This window comes from Penicillium hordei, assembly GCF_028827395.1.
Source record: "Penicillium hordei strain IBT 12815 chromosome Unknown utg000001l_segment0_segment0, whole genome shotgun sequence".
In the NCBI taxonomy this organism is placed as follows: domain Eukaryota; kingdom Fungi; phylum Ascomycota; class Eurotiomycetes; order Eurotiales; family Aspergillaceae; genus Penicillium; species Penicillium hordei.
The window spans coordinates 301,085-318,469 of NW_026623142.1; the positions used below are offsets into that span (position 1 = coordinate 301,085).

At 45.9% G+C, this 17,385-nt stretch overlaps 6 protein-coding genes across 6 annotated transcripts; 2 read left to right on the top strand and 4 right to left on the bottom strand.

Annotated features, from left to right (window-relative positions):
- Positions 1–1,267: 1,267 nt before the first annotated feature.
- Positions 1,268–3,628, top strand: N7537_000110 (Hsp70 family protein; the record flags this gene model as incomplete). The annotated part of the gene is made up of 10 exons (XM_056891168.1): positions 1,268–1,322; positions 1,400–1,986; positions 2,059–2,103; positions 2,158–2,224; positions 2,293–2,512; positions 2,609–2,714; positions 2,770–2,870; positions 2,928–3,072; positions 3,213–3,348; positions 3,402–3,628. 10 exons carry the CDS (start codon positions 1,268–1,270, stop codon positions 3,626–3,628), a joined length of 1,689 nt encoding a protein of 562 aa, XP_056756163.1.
- A 1,229-nt stretch (positions 3,629–4,857) lies between these two features.
- N7537_000111 (uncharacterized protein) lies at positions 4,858–6,437 on the bottom strand (the record flags this gene model as incomplete). Its single annotated transcript, XM_056891169.1, has 4 exons — positions 4,858–5,133; positions 5,195–5,276; positions 5,347–6,231; positions 6,289–6,437. The coding sequence occupies 4 exons, from the start codon at positions 6,435–6,437 to the stop codon at positions 4,858–4,860; spliced, it is 1,392 nt and encodes a 463-aa protein (XP_056756164.1).
- An 877-nt stretch (positions 6,438–7,314) lies between these two features.
- On the bottom strand, positions 7,315–8,991 carry N7537_000112 (NAD-dependent succinate-semialdehyde dehydrogenase; the record flags this gene model as incomplete). The annotated part of the gene is made up of 4 exons (XM_056891170.1): positions 7,315–7,417; positions 7,488–8,757; positions 8,813–8,900; positions 8,971–8,991. The coding sequence occupies 4 exons, from the start codon at positions 8,989–8,991 to the stop codon at positions 7,315–7,317; spliced, it is 1,482 nt and encodes a 493-aa protein (XP_056756165.1).
- A 1,137-nt stretch (positions 8,992–10,128) lies between these two features.
- Positions 10,129–10,842, bottom strand: N7537_000113 (Haloacid dehalogenase/epoxide hydrolase; the record flags this gene model as incomplete). The annotated part of the gene is made up of 1 exon (XM_056891171.1): positions 10,129–10,842. One exon carries the CDS (start codon positions 10,840–10,842, stop codon positions 10,129–10,131), a length of 714 nt encoding a protein of 237 aa, XP_056756166.1.
- Positions 10,843–11,273: 431 nt separating this feature from the next.
- Positions 11,274–12,685, bottom strand: N7537_000114 (uncharacterized protein; the record flags this gene model as incomplete). The annotated part of the gene is made up of 2 exons (XM_056891172.1): positions 11,274–12,589; positions 12,637–12,685. The coding sequence occupies 2 exons, from the start codon at positions 12,683–12,685 to the stop codon at positions 11,274–11,276; spliced, it is 1,365 nt and encodes a 454-aa protein (XP_056756167.1).
- A 1,385-nt stretch (positions 12,686–14,070) lies between these two features.
- N7537_000115 (fungal specific transcription factor domain-containing protein) lies at positions 14,071–16,329 on the top strand (the record flags this gene model as incomplete). Its single annotated transcript, XM_056891173.1, has 4 exons — positions 14,071–14,365; positions 14,417–14,505; positions 14,591–15,201; positions 15,270–16,329. 4 exons carry the CDS (start codon positions 14,071–14,073, stop codon positions 16,327–16,329), a joined length of 2,055 nt encoding a protein of 684 aa, XP_056756168.1.
- Positions 16,330–17,385: the final 1,056 nt, after the last annotated feature.

Sequence of the window (17,385 nt, forward strand, 5' to 3'; positions counted from 1 at the left end):
AGAAAGGCTATTCCTGCTAGTCACCCGAACTTTTGTCAAAGAAAGTCCAAGCAGTTTGGCTGTCCACCTTTCGCTATTTTGAGCACCCTGCGAATAATTCTGGTATTGATAGACGATGGCTCCTCCACGTTGTCGTACACCGACTACGGGCGACTGCATAACCTTGAAAGTATGCCACGATTGCGAAGGCGGCAAAAAGAGCATACTTTGTGCAAGAGATTTTTCTATATATAACATTTGATCATACTACTTTAGTTGACTTTTATACTTAAACAAGGAGTTACTATAGAGTAACTATCCACTTATAAAGTATCACTTGAATACTCTTATAAATGCAATTAAGTGCATTTAGAAAGTATACATATGGTAGGCAAGTTGATACAATTGTAGAGGTAAAAAGTCTGCATTCTCTACTTTGAATATAGTATTTGTAACAGTAACTACCTGGCAATATAAGCCAATGAGAGAGTTATGTCAATTGTGGGATACTTAGTCGCCCGTAACCGACCGGGTACGAGCTTCTCTAGCGGGATCGGATATATGGAAAGGATACTTATTAGAAGATGCCCCTCGAAAACAAAACCAACTACTCTGAAGTAAATGAAGGTCGGGCAGAAAGAAGCACCTCCCAAGTAAGCTTTACCATATCGCTTTAGAGTGGCTAGCACAATATATGGCTTTCATAACCTAGTATTGCTATCGCCCGAAATAAGCAAAAGCCATCGGCCTTTATCGGAATTTTAGCATTTTAAACGACAATTTTGGATACGATAGTCCCATTTCATGTTCAGATCTGATATGGAAAGTCGTTAAGATGATTGACAAAAACAAGAACCACTATTCTATGCGTACTTCAAATAAAAGTGTTTAGCGTTTTATACCTACGAGCCGTTCCAGGCAAGACATGTCTCGTCAGGAAGGTGCCTGTGTATACCGCCTGTTTCAGTCAAAGCTCCAAAATTTTGGCGTCCTGGAAATTCTACAAGAAATTAGGTATAATCTTTCTTATCTGGTTTCTTATGGATGTCGCCTCCAGAAACCTGCATATGTAGGTTTCTCCGCTTTGAAACCATACCTGTCGGAAGATCTCACTGGAGTTAGTCTCTCTGCAATCCGCGGTATCTTAAATAGCAGGTCCGATACTTTCCAGGTTATAATCACCCTAGTTTTCCTGTGCGAATCGAAAGCTATTTCTATATTGACTAGTTCCGCTCGCAAGTTGTCGTCCCCTCCCGAGTTGTAAATCACACGTTCATTTCCTACGGCCATGACTTGTGACCGGGATATCATCGTTGGAATTGACTTCGGTACTACTGCCTCAGGTGCGTCATTCTTCCACAATCTCTCAAGCTCGATGCGTATTTTTCTTGTATTGAAATCGTTGACTCAGAACACTCAGGCATTGCTCTCTTCATACCTCCATATGGCAGAGCAGGAAACGTCTTCAATGATGTTGAGACTTTCCAGAGCTGGGAAGGCTCATTTACCAGAAATGATCTAGTCAAAGCTCCGAGCGTTCTGACGTACAGCAGGGAGAGCTCAAGTCTGCCCATACCTCCTTGGGGGGGCCCAATTCTAGCACAGCACATGGAATCCATCTCCTGGTTCAAGCTCCTGCTGGACGGAGAACTAGATACTAAGAATTTGATCCATGAAGCCCAAGGGTGGGCGAATTCTAGGGGAATTCTTCATATTCCTGAGGGAATGACTGCGCTTCAAGTCATTGCTGACTTTCTGACCTGTCTTCATCGCGTTTTATGGCAAAGGTTAGGGGTATTAGTGAATGCATCAGGTGGAAAGTTGGATACCACAACTATCCAGTTTTGGTTCACAGTCCCTGCTTCCTGGTCTGACACGACCAGAGCGCTGATGCGAGAGGCAATCAGCAACGCCAGCTTTGGCACGAGACATGGAGATCAAGTTCATTTGCTCACCGAGCCGCAGGCCGCTATGACATTTGCTCTGGCAGCAGTATCCTCATTCACGGTATGTACCATCATCTTATCAACTAAACCCATATCGCTCTAATGCTGAGCTTGATCAAAATTTGGCCCGAAGACCGGAGATGGAGTGATTATCTGCGACTGCGGTGGCGGAACAGTTGTGAGTCTTCCAAATCCCTTCCATTCTAGTCCATTTCTAATTCGCCGCGTGTAGGACCTTGCCAGTTATTATATCTCACATGATAACCCATTGATTTTTGATGAGCTGGCCCACAGCAATGGTACTTCGCCCTTAGGCACAGCTCAATCTGAACGCATAAACATTGTCAATGAAACTGACATTAACTAGGGGAACTGTGCGGATCCACTTTGATTGATAGGGAATTCTACCGGCTCATGTGTGAGAGGTTCGGTGATGCTTTCGAAAGCTTACCGTCGGGGCACATCAATCTATCCAGTGCTTTCATGGGTAGTTTCGAGAGAATCAAATGCAGATTTGGTCAGTCTAATGAAACAATCCACCATCTACGGTTAGAAATGTCCCCGCAAAATCCTTTAGATGCTAGGTGGTACGATAAAAGACGGAAATCCGTGCTAATATCAAAGTCAGTCCCCCAGTCCTGCTAGTTCACGATGATTGACCATTGACTTCGTTCATTAACTAGTGACGACCTTCGAATGTTATTTCACCCTGCTCTTGCGGGGATCGTCCAGGCGATTCAACGTCAGATTGAAGAGGCGAATGGCTCTGCCCGTGAAATCGTGGTTAACGTACGGCACTACAAAGGACAGCGGATTGGCCAAGATCTATGCTGACAGGCTCCAGAAGATTGTCCTTGTGGGGGGATTCTCTCTTTCGCCTTATGTCTACGAAAATATTCGGAAGATATTCGGAAGTGACTTTGTGATCCATAGGCCAGATGATGGGTTTGTGCTTACGATCATTTATTTATTATCATGTTAATTGCTAAACCACTTTGATAGGATAATGGCCGTGGCCCAAGGGGCGGTCTTATGGGGATCCGGCGCTTGCCGGCCTCGGACCAGAGTGGTTCGATGCCACTACGGATTTCAAGGGCCGATTTTGACAGATCAGTCATTGAAAAATGAAGCGGCTCTTTTTGCTGCGGTATCACATCTTACTTTCCAGGCTAGCCAGCTGTATTGGGTGATCAAAAAGGTGATATATTCCCGAATAACGAGGCTCGATGAAACTTCGAGTCGAGTCAGATGGAAACTCTTGTTTCTAATGCATCATTCGATCTACAGGGAGAACGGTACAATGCGAATTACGTTCATGAACAGAGTGGTGTTCTGCTGCATCGTCAAGGAGAGACTGCTATCAAGACAATCATCATTTGCTGTTCGGAAAGAGACCCTCCACCTACCAGCGTCAACGATACAGGTCTGTCATTTCATTTCTTTTATCTTGTCCTATATACTTATAATTTTCTTCAGGAACTGCGTCGATTGGTCGCCTGATTTGCGACATCTCCCGTGTCCATTTACCCAACTGCCTCCACTTTGAAGTGGACTGCCAGTTACACTATTTTGTGGAGTATCAGATCCGTGTTCAACTGGGCGAATGTGGTGGGCTATTACGCTTTGAAGTCACTTGTCAGGGGAAAGCACTCGGGAAAGGAGAGGTCAGAGTTGATTACTTCAGAAAAGCAGTCAAGAACTAAGAGAACAGCAACTCTTGAGAAACAGCTGGAACAGCTTGTCAATTTCTTACACAACGCCAACATTTGACTAGACTCACATTACGTTCGAAAATAGTGTCTCCAAATTGCGATATGGTACTTTGGTTTAGAAATGCCACGGGGTTAATTAACCGGAGCCAGCTTTAAAATATCACGTAGGTAAGAGATTATTATGATGGCATGTATTTATGGAACGTGATTGGGCCATTTTTATTGTAACATGAGTGTTGAGATACTTGGTGGGATGAAATTCCGGAAGACAATGGAGTCATTTGATTCTATAAGTCCCTGATAAATATCACACGCCCACCACTTCATCAATCCAGTAATTGAATAGTACCGACCACACACTTACCTCTCGGTTTTAACTGTCCTAAATTTAGCACAATTTACAATAGAGGCCCTGGAAGGCTTATGCACGCAAGAGCACCTGGACCTCCTGGACTCCATTAACCCGCTCCGATTATAAGGTATCGGCCACTATGTCTCACAAATAATCGTCTAGTGGGACGAGCCTTTAGTGAAAAGTTTGCTTCACGAAGCTATTTCTGGCATCTCGTTCCCAGTAAAGAGTAGTCTATATACTCGGTTCCCAACTGAATTGGTTCTCCAGAAGAAAATAACCCATAGGTCACATAGGCGATGATCTTCCAGACAAGGTGTAATCCAAACAACTGTATATCAATTGGGATCTAGCCATAGGGTGTGCACAAGGTGAATTGAATCCGAAGTATTGATGATGCTTGCTCCCAACTTAACCCACAAAAAGTTGCGAAGTGTCCATATACTATACCACAATATTTTTATAAAAGAAAGGAAAGGTCTTGATAAATTTTACTTCTCAACATGTTGGGCTTGAAATATCAGATCGATCGCTTCCTTCATTCACCACTGACATGATTGTTCTGCTACTATCATCCATTGACCGCCCTCTCAATTCACCACTTTCGCAATTTCTTAGACTAAAAGGACCTTTCAAACACTCGGATATCCAGAAAAGTGCTTCCATCGTGGAAGGGTTACATATTACGGTCACTCCGGCAGGTTTGCTACATGTATTAATCTTATATTTGCCATGCACTTCCCGAGGACTACTTAGCCGATGAAGAGTTATAAAGGCAGTGTATTCTTCCTTCTTGGGTTTTATCGTTTTTCAAACTCAATGGTACACATTATCCGCATGAACAAAAAATGGTTTTATTTGAGTAGATCTATGTCAAATGTGAAAACGCGGTCTCAAAGGCCGCCAGCAGAGGAGCGATATGGGATTCCTCGAAGATCAGCATAGGGCGCAACCGAACGGTTTGAACTCCGCAGCTCCCGATATTGATACCCAACTCGCGCATCTTCTTGAGTAGAGTGCTTGAGTCAGGCGTGTCAAATGCAATATATGTGCCCATGTTTTTTCCACGGAGACTCTGGATCCGGGTGGGATACTTGGCTGCCAAGGTAGCCAGTCTATTATAGAGAACTATGCCAACTTGAGCCTGTTGGAGAAAAGACAATGTTAGAAATAGGCTTTGATGGGATAGGAAGGGTGATGCCTACCGTTTTTTCGACCAACTTCTTGCTGAGAATCTCGTCAATGATGGCATTGCAGATGATGATTCGGGCAGCATCTCCCATCCATCTGATTAATATGGTCAGCTTATCTGATTTCTCACAATGATCAAGGGATTTTTGAATTTGGAATTTCTCACGTGTTGAATTGCCGATAGGCCTTATCGGGGCGAAGATTTTCATTGCTGAAGAAGTATCCAGCGGTTTGGGCCTTCTTAGAGAAGGTCACAATATCCACGGGAGAGGGGAGCGCCCAGTGCTCATGCGCCCAGAATTTGCCTGTTGCTCCGAAGCCCGTCTGGACCTCATCGACAATCAGGGTGATTCCATGTGCCTTGGTAATAGCCTGAAGCTTCTGGAAGAAGGCTGGCGAGGCATGATTGTCACCACCTTCGCTTTGAATGGGCTCAACAATAATACCAGCCACGGGACAGTGCCAGGAAGAAATGATGGTTTCAACCTCTCGCAGGCAACGCACCTCTTCTTGTGCGTTCTCTTGGATGTGGGCTTCGAGGGGATATTTGAGCTGGGGGAAAGTGGCCTGGGGCCACTTGAAAGCGGGAATGTCCATCTTATGTATGGGTTTGGAGCGGGTGGTAGACAAACTGCCAAAGCTGCGACCATGAAAGGAGTTGCGGAAGCTGAGAATAGCTAAATCGGGGGAACCAGGAGCCTGGTTTTTCATTGCTGTCGCCTGCTCATACTCGGTCCAAGGTTCGTCGCGTCGTTGTTGCCGACGATAGCCCATGAAAGCAGCCTTGAAGGCGAGATCATTGGCCTCGGACCCGGACTGCGCTGGGAACACTTGTGTGCATCCTGGAGGAGCTGCCCGCATCAGGCCTTCGCGCAATAAGGCAAGCCATTGGTGGGAAGGGAAATTTCCAACAGCCGGGCGATTGACCAGGGCAGAGACAATTTCTGGTGATTTTGCGGCCTTAATTAAAGCGGGATTGTTGTATCCGATGGGTATAGAGGCTATTTGTGCATACACGTCAAGATAGGTGTTGCCATCCACGTCGGTGATGCTAGAAAGAAATCGTTAGGAAATACGCCAAGAGGGCCAAAGTAGGTTAACGACTTACTAGTTTCCAATGCTCTTGTCGTAATCAATGACCATCTGTACAGTGCGGGCATCAATCACAGCATCTAAATCCTCTTTGATTCTGTGCGTCGCAGGTCCGGGGACTGCTGTGCGGATTGAGGGCGCGGCGGGTTCAGATACAAAAGACATGACGAAAAAGAAAAGGAAAGAAGAGAAGTAACCAGAAAAAGGTAACAGAGCTCCGTTATCGATATTTCTGGGAAAGAAACCCCCTGAGGGAAGGGATTTGTTGGGCTTATATGCGCTTTGGTGCACATAGCAAACCGACTCGGACCGGGTAGGCAGCCTAAGAGCCGGTGGTGGAAACAGAAGAAAAAAAAAAAGAAAACCACTCGCTGTACGGTGATTAAAAAATACCAGGGAATATTAGTATTAGTGCTTGTGTATGAGGGAAGCTTGTTAATTTCAATTTTTCTAAAAGATGTGTGCGCATAGAGATGGCCGGGTGATGGTACCCGGGAATTCTATATAATATCCGGCAATATTATAACCGGACATGTTGTCTTTTTGGTATAATGACATAAGATGCTAAATGTTCTCTAAGTGTATCCATCTTAACCGTTGATGATATCAAAGTCATGCATAGGTATCGAGGGCGCAAGGTAGCGAGGCCGTCCTTGCTTGCCTTGCTGCTGGAAAGTAACGCCTATTTCTACACTAATTTCAAATTGTAACTATAAATTCATCATACTGTCCTTCTAATTATCCTTTCTTTGATCCAAACATGTATCCCTTTTCAATGTAGGAAAGCACAAATGGTTACACGTTTTTACTTGTTTGGGAGCGAGGGAGGATGAGTGGAAATATCCAGGGCAAGTTACATGAGAAACCATGAAACCATTACAGTTTGAGTACAGGAATCTGAAATCCCCTTTGCAGAAGAAAGTTGGTTGCCTCTTCGAATTGACCGCGAAATTAAGATATACGCCTGACTCAAGTCTTGACCATCTTTTAACCCACGAATGATCACTCATTCATTCCATGTCAGAAGTCAACTCTACCCGACTTATAATATTCCACCTAAGGTGATGCTTTTGACATTCACAAATTCCTCAATTCCGTACTTGCTCCCTTCGCGGCCAAATCCGCTCTCTTTCACGCCACCAAATCTGCAAGATCGCTCGTCGCGTTAGCAAGTGATCAGAAAGGAAATTGTGAAAATGGGCGGGGGATGCTTACGGAGCAGCGACATCACTGACAGAGCCGGTGTTGACACCCACCATACCAACCTCGAGAGCTTCCGCTACGCGGAAGACTCTCCTGATGTTATCACTGAAGATATACGCTGCCAGGCCAACCTCGCAGCGGTTAGCTAGCTGGACCACCTCTTCTTCAGTATCAAAGGGGAATAGCGCTGCTATGGGCCCAAAAGTTTCTTCATGAGCGATGCGCATATCATGGGTCATGTCAGCCAAGACCGTAGGCTGAAAGAAGGTGGGACCCAGCTCATCAATTAAACTCCCACCCAGAAGGACACGAGCACCTTTGGATTTAGCGTCCGCAACGTGATCGGCAACTTTTTGTGCAGCAGCGCGGTGGATGAGAGGCCCATGAGTGACACCCTCGACGAATCCAGGCCCGACAGTGAAGTTCTTGATGCGCTTGACAAGCCGCTCTGCAAAGGCCTCATAATGAGATCGTTGGACGTATATTCGATTGGCGCAGACGCAGGTTTGTCCTGTACCCCGGAACTTCGATGCAAGAGCACCAGCGACTGCGATATCGATATCCTCCACATCATCAAAGACGATGAATGGAGCATTGCCACCAAGTTCCCACGACACTCGCTTCACACTAGAGGAGGCCTGTCCCATTAGGAGTTTGCCCACACGGGTTGAGCCCGTAAACGACACCTTCTTAATATCCGGATGAGTGGTGAGAGTGTGGCCCACCTCGGGCGTATTTTCCAGCGCAGTCACGATGTTTATCACACCTTTAGGGATGCCTGCTCGAAGGGCGAGTTCCGCAAGGGCATTAGCGGTGAATGGAGTCTCCCCGGGGCTTTTCGCAACAACCGTACAACCAGCCGCCAATGCCGGGCCAATCTTACGGGTGATCATGGCGGCAGGGAAGTTCCACGGAGTGATTAAGCCGCAGACACCCACAGGTTCCTTGACTGTTAAAACTCGGTTACCCGGAATGGATGTAGGAATTGTATCAGCGTACAACCGGGGAGCCTCCTCGCTGAACCATTCAATGAAAGCTGCAGCATATTTGACCTCGCCTTGGGCCTCTGCAAACGGTTTCCCATTCTCCCAAGTTATCAAAGTCGCCAAGTCGTCCAGATTTTGCAGGATGAGGTCATTCCAACACCTCAACAACCGAGACCTTTCGCGTACTAGCGTTTTGCGAAAGATCGGAAATGCATCTGAGGCTGCCTTGATGGCTCTCTCGGTGTCTTTTGCGCTGAATTCTGGGCATGTCCCGATGACTTTGTCGGTTGCTGGATCTAATCATCCGCCGTTAGCAGCTTAACAACATAGACTGTGTGTGGCCTTCCCTACCAGTGACCTCAAAGGTCTTGCCGGATTGAGCCCCAACCCATTCGCCGTTGATGTGGCATTTCCCAATGAATAAAGACTTGTCTTTCAACTGAAGTTACAAGTCAACCTTGAAATCCTAAATTTATCCTGAATAACAGGAAATTGAGTTCTCGACTTACTTGTGGCACGGTATGAGACATGCTGAATGTTCGTATTCTTGCTTGGCGAACTGATGGCCATAAATGCTTGAGACTGATGAGACGCATACAGTGTCTAGCAGTGTGTGCTACCTTATATGTGATCAAAGAGAACGTATTGTTAGATGGTATTTATAATTTATATTACAAATATATGTTGTTCTGTTTCTACCCGCCGGCTTCTTTGGCAATGCCGGTGGACTCGGACCGGGCTTAGATACAAGTCAGTGACAGCCATATACTCGGCAATCATTCCGTTACATTGTTGGGGAATTTTAGGGCACATTGGAACACTAGATGAAATTTTTATCCGGCTTTACAGAACTTAGTAGTACACCCGCTCTTTGTCCCTCCTTCGATAATGTGACGTCTTAGACTCGGGTACATGTACCCGGGAGATCTGAGTGGCGATGTCACGGCAAAACACCTTACGAATTGTCCTCCGTAATTATCAGCAGTAGATATGTTATCCAATCATGTGTAACCCTTCAACATATCAAGGAACCTTTTTGTTTCAAATTGAAATCAGCAATTACTGTGCAAAAGTTTAAGAGGGGCTTTCAAGCCAGTAACCTTACAAGAATAGTCGGCCACTTATGCGGCCTTGTTGTCTGGTTTCGGTGGTCTTTTTGGTGGTCTTTTTAGATGTCGTTTGCGGTTTATGTGGTGGTAAAAAGCATCAACTGTGCAGAGTGGGGAGTAGTAGAACGCTGAAAATAAATTGAGATTAAGCATGTGAAAAAATAATATACTTTAGTAATGCAATTAAAGTATTCCTTGCGTGAAGAAACTGGGTGGGTGAAGACTGCATCTATAGAGATTGTGAGATATTGGAGCATATGGGCGAGGTACTAAGGCCACTCACTATCCAAACAGTTCCATTGAGACAGAATACAGTAAAGAGAGTACATTAATTTCATTGACATGCAAGACAAAGCCCACTAATCGAAGAATGAGAAAATTGTGGACAATTGATGAAGGTAGTCCGGAAAACCATGGGTCTGCTAAGCGCCCTTCGATGAGCTGTCAATGAACCGTTCTATTTGAGTAAGGAATCACTGCGCATGTAAACAAAAAGAGAAAAAGAGGTTGCTTTCAAGCACCGCGTAGGTACAGAGATATCACTTCATACATCAATATCTACTGTCCAGCCTCAAATGCCTTGGCCATATCGCCCATAGTGTCGAACCGCCAATCATAAATATTCTCCGACAAATTTCCCATGGTGGCGCCGGGTCGCTCAATCCAGGCAGACTTAATTCCAATCTTGCTGGCAGGATGATGGTCGTGGAACTGGCTCTGGGCAGTTTGGAGAACCTGCGAGGGCTCAATGTTGAATGTTGATTTCACCTTGCTGAGCATGTATTCGAAATTTCGAAGATCGGGTTTATAAGAGCCCACATCTTGAGCAGTGATAATCAAATCGAAGGGGAAACCCTCTAGGCTGCCTGCGTTGGTCTTGGAGAACGACGCACGATCAACATTCGATAGAACCACCAACTTGAAATGCTTGGAGAGACGCTTGAGAGCATCAACGGTATCTGGGAATGCGGGCCAGCTACCGACCGACTCCCCAAATCGGTTGCTTTCCTCCTGGGAGGGGATCTCCAAACCCAGACGCTGGGCGAACTTGGGGTGCACAGTGGTCAACAACTGATGGTACGGCATATCAGGAGTCTTGCTTTGCTGCTCGCGCTCTAGCTCGTGGTAGACAGTGAGCAGATGTTTGCGTGAGAATTGAGCCCCAGTCTTGTCCAGTGTGGGCTGGAATGCAGCGAGGATGCCTCCCTCCCAGTCGACGAGGGTGCCATAGACATCAAAGGAAAGCACGCGGTAGTCAGAAAGTTGAGTCATTGTGAATGTATAGTTGTGATAATGATAAAATCTGTGCACGAGAAATCGAGGGTCTGAATTGAAGGAGGATGGGCGTTGCCTTTTAGTTGGACCCTTCCGGGTACTGAGACCCGAGATACTGACATCATAACCGAAGTCGACGGTGAAGCTTCACGAGCTATCAACCCACGATGACAGCACTCTTATTGTCACGATAAACTTCGACAGAAAAAGGTCCCGAGGCATTTTCTGTGCTACCTCTCCGTTTATCATTTTCTTGTATATGCTGCTGCAATGGGACAAGTCGAGCTCGGGTTAAATGTAAATCATTATTATTCATTCATTCGTGAACATATTAACGTCTTGTCAAATGATGTTGGTTAAAGACCACTAAATTTAGACTGTGGATAATTGAAAGAGATTTTTATGTAGCCATTTGGTATTCGGTAACCCTATGCAGACACTGCTAATCTTTTTATCTCGCCTTTGAGGGCGCTTTGGACCTTTTCGATCATGCCGGCTTCTATCACCCCTTCTTGCCAGGTGAAGCCCAGCGCCAATCTTCCATCCGGCCCTGTTACAGCACTGACCTTGATCGCACCGCTGCAAGCACTAGAGCTTTGACTAAACAACATACTCTCAATTTTGAAGTTCGTTCCTCCTCGCAGTGTAGAAGTTGTCCCAATGTTGGACAACTCAAATGCACTATTTCTATTCTGGCCCAATTTTTGTAACATCCAGTGGTGTTGGTTTTGAATGAATGGCAAGTATCCGACCGGCATGTTACCGCCTTTCTGTGCCATGACATGTTCGATGGCCACCTTGGTGCGGCGAGACTCATTCCAATTAAAAGATGTATTTCTGTGGTACTTTGTGGATAACGATCCGACATAGCAACCCAAAGTGGTCGCAGTGACCGGCTCTGGGAGAAATCTTCTCAGTGAGACCGCACAGTCGCCCTGTAGTGTATGATATGTTGTCGGAAGAACAGAGAAGATGCAGGTCGCGATGAGCACTTGAATTGTCGCTGTCACGGAGGTCTGCTCCTTTTTGCTCAGTGCTATGAGGACTTTCGTGTCAACCTCAGATAGCCATAAAGAAGAAAAGCGTGTCTTTACAGGTGTGAACTGGGGAGCACCCGTCCAGCTATCGGGTGATGGCTCACTACCCTTTTCTTGAGACTGAAAAAACTCCTTTGAAACAGGAAGTGTACACAAGCCCTCTAGTGGAGGAACAAGGGCATTAGATGGACTGTAGACTGTATCACTTGGCTCAAGACCGGCATATTGAGCCATATATCCTTCCAGTTCTTCGTGAAACGAAAGAGCGCTTTGGGTGTCCATGAGTGAATGGTGAAACACGAACACAAGGATAAAGCTTTCAGGAGAACTACTCCTCTCCAGAACGCATAATCTCCAGAATGGAAGAGGCCTTTTTGGGTCAATCTCGAAGGGACAATTGTGTTGCTCCTGGAGGACCTTATCGAGGGTCTCTCTCCCATCCGAGCTGGAAGGATTCGCTTCCTCTTCCATTAAGGACACAACTTCACTGAGTGTAATCTTAGGAAGACGGACAAAGTAAGGATTTGGTGTATCGATAGCAAATGGAATGGCCGAAAGTATAGGGTGCTTCGAGATGAGTATCGAGAGAGCGTAAAAGAGTGCCGGTTTCACGGGTGCTCCGCTTGGTCGCTTGTAGCAGGCAGTCAAAGCCACGTTGAGATAAATCCCCAAATGACTCCGCGTTGTAGAATATTTTTCCGCATGTCCTAATGGCTATTAGGAGTTGAATAATCAAGGAAGTGGACATCCTTACCCAGCGGCCGCAGTGGCGGAAACCCTCCTTCGGGGAAAACTTCTTTCATGACGACAGAGAAAGAAAAAGGCTACCAGCCAGGTGTGTTGCAATAGTTATGAGTCAAGATCCGTCGCTTGCCTTTATTTCGAAAGGCTGATGGGGACTTTTCATGCTCCCGACCCGGGTACGTGCACCCGCGTGTGCGAAGGGGCAGAGCGGCCAAAGGTCAAATGCCTGATTTTTTTAGGCTTGGTGCTTGAATATGCCTGAATTATGCCTTGTTTTACATATACGTGTGCTTTTTTTTGCCGCCTTTATATATACCTAAGAAGACATCTAAAAAGATATCTAAAGAGATATCTAGAGAGAATATCTAAAAAGACTAACCAAAAGTATATCTAAACATGTCACCTAATAAGACATGACGAGGCCGTATAACCAACCAACTATTCTTATATATAGTTTGCATAACTAGGAATAGCTTCAATTTACAATATATGGTATAGAGCGGTGTCGAAAGTAGTCTATAATTCAGGCATATCAAGACATCATTCCTACAAAATCAGGCATTTGACCTTTGGCCGCTTTGCCCCTTCGCACGCGTGGGTCCAAAGCATTTGTCATCTCGACTTGGAAGCAACAAAACATTGTCTGTCAAAATTGTGAGGCTACTTGTTCATATGCCTACATTTCTAGGGTACTGAGACGACAAATAGAGATATATAAGGTTGCACATACACCATGGGCAAAATCTGGCCTACATCTTCCAACCTATACGAGTAGACTCTCAGATGCGGAAGAAAGATCCAAACATAATTGCAGTCTCGACTATCTTTCTCGCCAAGCACATACTTGACCGACGAAAGCTCGTGGTCTATGAAGCTATACATTTGTTTCATCGCTTTCTTTGTTATCTCGTCCCTTATCGCTTATACTTATCGCTTATCTGTGGATTATCCATGGATCAAAATGTCGCTTACGTCATTTATGCCATGGACTTCCCGAGGTCTGCCTAGGGCAAAAAGTAACCGGTATCCACCATCCACCACTACCTTGATTTTTACGTGCCTAGAACATCTGAGCTCTTGCCTTACATTGCAATGACTGAGCCAGGTACCAAGATACGCAAGGGTAGGCAAAGGCGACCCCGTGTACCTGAGGCGCTACGAAAGAGGGCAGCACAAGCGTAAGGACCTGCCATGTATTAATCGAGACAAAGTTCCAATAGGCTAACTGTCTGCGACTCAGGTGCTTGCCTTGTCGCCAACACAAAGAAAAATGTATTTCCTCAATGATTTCATTGTCATGACTTCCGACTGTGGCCACCTTTGCATACGACTGACTGATCTAACTGAAAAGGCGGAGGTGGCAATCCTTGTGCTCGGTGCCAACAGCATCAAAGGACATGTCGTTTTGAGAGTGCCAGCCACCGAAAAATACCAGTAACACGCAATGACCCACCTAGGTGAGCCTCTTTCAACCATCTTGCTGCATCTGGAATCAGTAACTCATCTTTTTGGAAGTGATGACAAGCCGTTAGAACCCCATGCCAACGAATTTCAAATGAAGCGGATTATCACTCACTTTTTGGGTGACGTCTCTTTTGAGACCAGCAACCTACAGGAAATTGCAGACACCCTAGATCAGGGTAAGGGTCAGGAGCAATCGGACAGTGATTCAGTCGATTCAAACGATGCCACCTCGACGAATGACTACTCTATAGATCCTCTTTCGACCAGCACAATGCGTATGTGTCTACCCTAAGTTTCACTTTTACCCAGCTGACATGACTCCAAAGATTATTCGGGGGAATTATCCCATTGGAACTTCTCCAGAATGCTCGGACGGCGACTACAAAGTCTTGGAGAAAGGACAGGGAAAGGCAAAGTATGTCCGGTGAGCCCTACCGCGAACTTGCCAACAAAAGCCTCTGTGAGACTTGTTATGTACCCTGCTAATGAAGGAAATTCAGAAGCTTGACCAGGCTGAGGGTTTCTTTCGGGCTACTGCTCTGCAGTCATCTGGCTCTTGTATCGCCCTTGCTAAAACATATCTTCCCCCAAAGCATATCGCGGAATTCTTGACAAGTGCGTTTTTGAAATTCAGCCAAACCAATTATTTTTACTTTCACGAGCCTACTTTCCGTGAGAAACTTGACTTCTACTATGCGACTGAGAACCCACTGTCGATCAATGACGCTGGTTGGATATGCACTCTTCTCATGACTTTTGCAATTGGCACACAGTTTGCGCATATGCGGACCAAATCGACAACTGGTAGTAGTCCCTCTGCTACCGAAACTGGTCCTGATGACCAAATAGGGTTGGAGCTCTATCGATTTTCGTGTCGACTCATTCCAGATCTTATCACGGTTGCAAGTGTGGAGACTGTTCAGGCCTTCTTACTTCTGGGTGTTTATACTTTGCCGATCGACACAGCAGGTTTGGCATACGTTTACTATGGCCTCGCAATCAAGATGGCAATCCAAAATGGCATGCACCGCAAGTTATTTGATGGAAACGTGGCCCCAGAGATTATTGAGGTACGAAATCGCCTTTGGTGGTCTGCATATTCACTGGAAAGGTAGGAATCCCCAAGCTAGCCAATCACCTTCAACTACGCAGTCCAGAATGTTCTAACTTCCCAGAAAGTCGCATCGGTATTCTACATGGCCGCCCAGTATCTGTGTCTCCTACCGAAATCGATGCCCCCATGCCTGTCGATCTTCCGTCTCTACGACCAATTGACCAATTGACTAACCTACCCAACTTCACCGCTATGATCGTTTTGACAAATTATTTGGCAAAAGCTGCAGAATCGATGAGGTCGCTGCGGCGTTGCCAAAGGGCCAGAAAGAAGAAATATCTTCGGCAACTTGCCGCAACCCGCGATCGACTAAGCTCATGGTGGGAAAGTCTTCCCTCTGAGATCCACTGCCGAAATCTCGCCCCTGCTGGAGCATACTTTCGTTGCAATGTGCACCTTGAAATTTATTACAGGACAACCTTGATTTACATGGGCCGTCCTTTCATCATATCCCAGACAACATCTGGGTCATTCAACCTGGACTCGGGCTCAACTATTCATGAAGTCCCAGATATTGTGAACACTCTTCGACAAGACTCACTTCATGCCGCGCTTAGAGTGATCGAGCTTTGCCAGCTTTTACAAAACTCCGTCGGTCTCGCGCGCGTCTCGTACACCGAGTTCAATGGATGCCGCGTTGCTTTATTGGCGCTCATTGCCCACAGCATCAACGAACCAACAAGCCAGATATCCAGCGTCTTAACTCAAGGTATGGAACTTATCCGTCAGATCTGTTCCGGGCTGGAATCTGCGCGATCTGAAGTGGCTGTCATCGAAGCTCTTGAGCGGGCAAGGCAACGGTTGCATAATCATACCGTGGCAGAGCAGAGCAGCATGACAGATCATACCACGGGCTATGATCAATTCAAAGAATGGGCAAAACTTTGGCGAGGTGATCCGCTAGATGGTCGCGATGTCCTCGTCTCGACAGATTTGGACATGCCGTCTGAACAGCGCTCGCCCAACTCTGTTCCTTCCTTTGATGGTTTTTTCTCGTCTTTCCCCAATGAGCTAGGTGAATTCGAGGCCATTCCTGGCCTAGATTATGATTTGTCACTAGCCCAGGATTGGTTTGGTGACCCTCAACCTGAAGGTTCCGGATGGATCATAAATCCACCACTCTGATGGTAGAGCGCCTCAATATTATGCACGGGGGCCTGTTATCAACGGTTTATACTTAATATTCCATGTACTTACCCGGCGACTTTATTTACGGGGTATACTCAGATGATGCCGAATTATGCTGTCCGGACTGAGCCCAAAATTCTTTTCTTTTTTTTTTTTTTTTTTTTTTGAAAGAAGCGGAGATGTCACAGACGGGTGAAGCACATTCATCGCCACCATTGCAAATAACATCAGTGTCGAGGTGAACTCATACATGAAAGCCTCATGGCTAATCAGATATCCGTCATTCCCTTGCGCGTATTCGATAAGACGGAAAACCGATCGTATCAGAATTAATAACCTCCCAATGTAAAGCCCTCAAATAACGGACTCCCATCTCCAGGTGCTCTGCAGGCCATGGTCTTGTCTAGCTTGAATCGTTTGCTGGGCCGGTTTGAAGCGGATGCAGATAGGGAATAAAAGCGACGTGAGGGAAAATGTGAAAAACACAAGTTGCGCACAGAGGCAGCGATAGTGATGTGTTTGCCGGTCGTTATTGAACTCATTATACCACTTGCCATGTTTCCTCCTGTAAATGATCGTTAGTACCAGGTTGTATTTTGAAGCAATATGCACCAAGCCACCTGCTGCCCTGTCTACATAGGTGCATACCTAACTATGGAGGTACCTGGCTAGGTGCCAACAGTATCTTGCTAACAATATGTATCCATGGATGACTCTCTCTGAAATGATAAGAACGGACATCTCAACGGATAATCTAAGCTTAATATGCAATTTTGTGTAGGACTCGCCAATGGGTAGTTATATAAAATTCTGAGTAAAATACCCTATATCCAACCATGTATTTCACCATTGTATTCCAGATCCATCGGCTAGTATGGCGTGTACCAGCCCATTATTAGTGTGTTAAGCCAGGCAGTAAGTATGATGAGGCTGACCAACCTTAAGGGTGTCCACGGGTGTCTGAATGTGCCTAACTGAATATATAGTGCGACGGTAAAAAGGTACTAACCTAATTAGGGTATATCTGCGACCGTTGGATACCCGAAGTAAGCT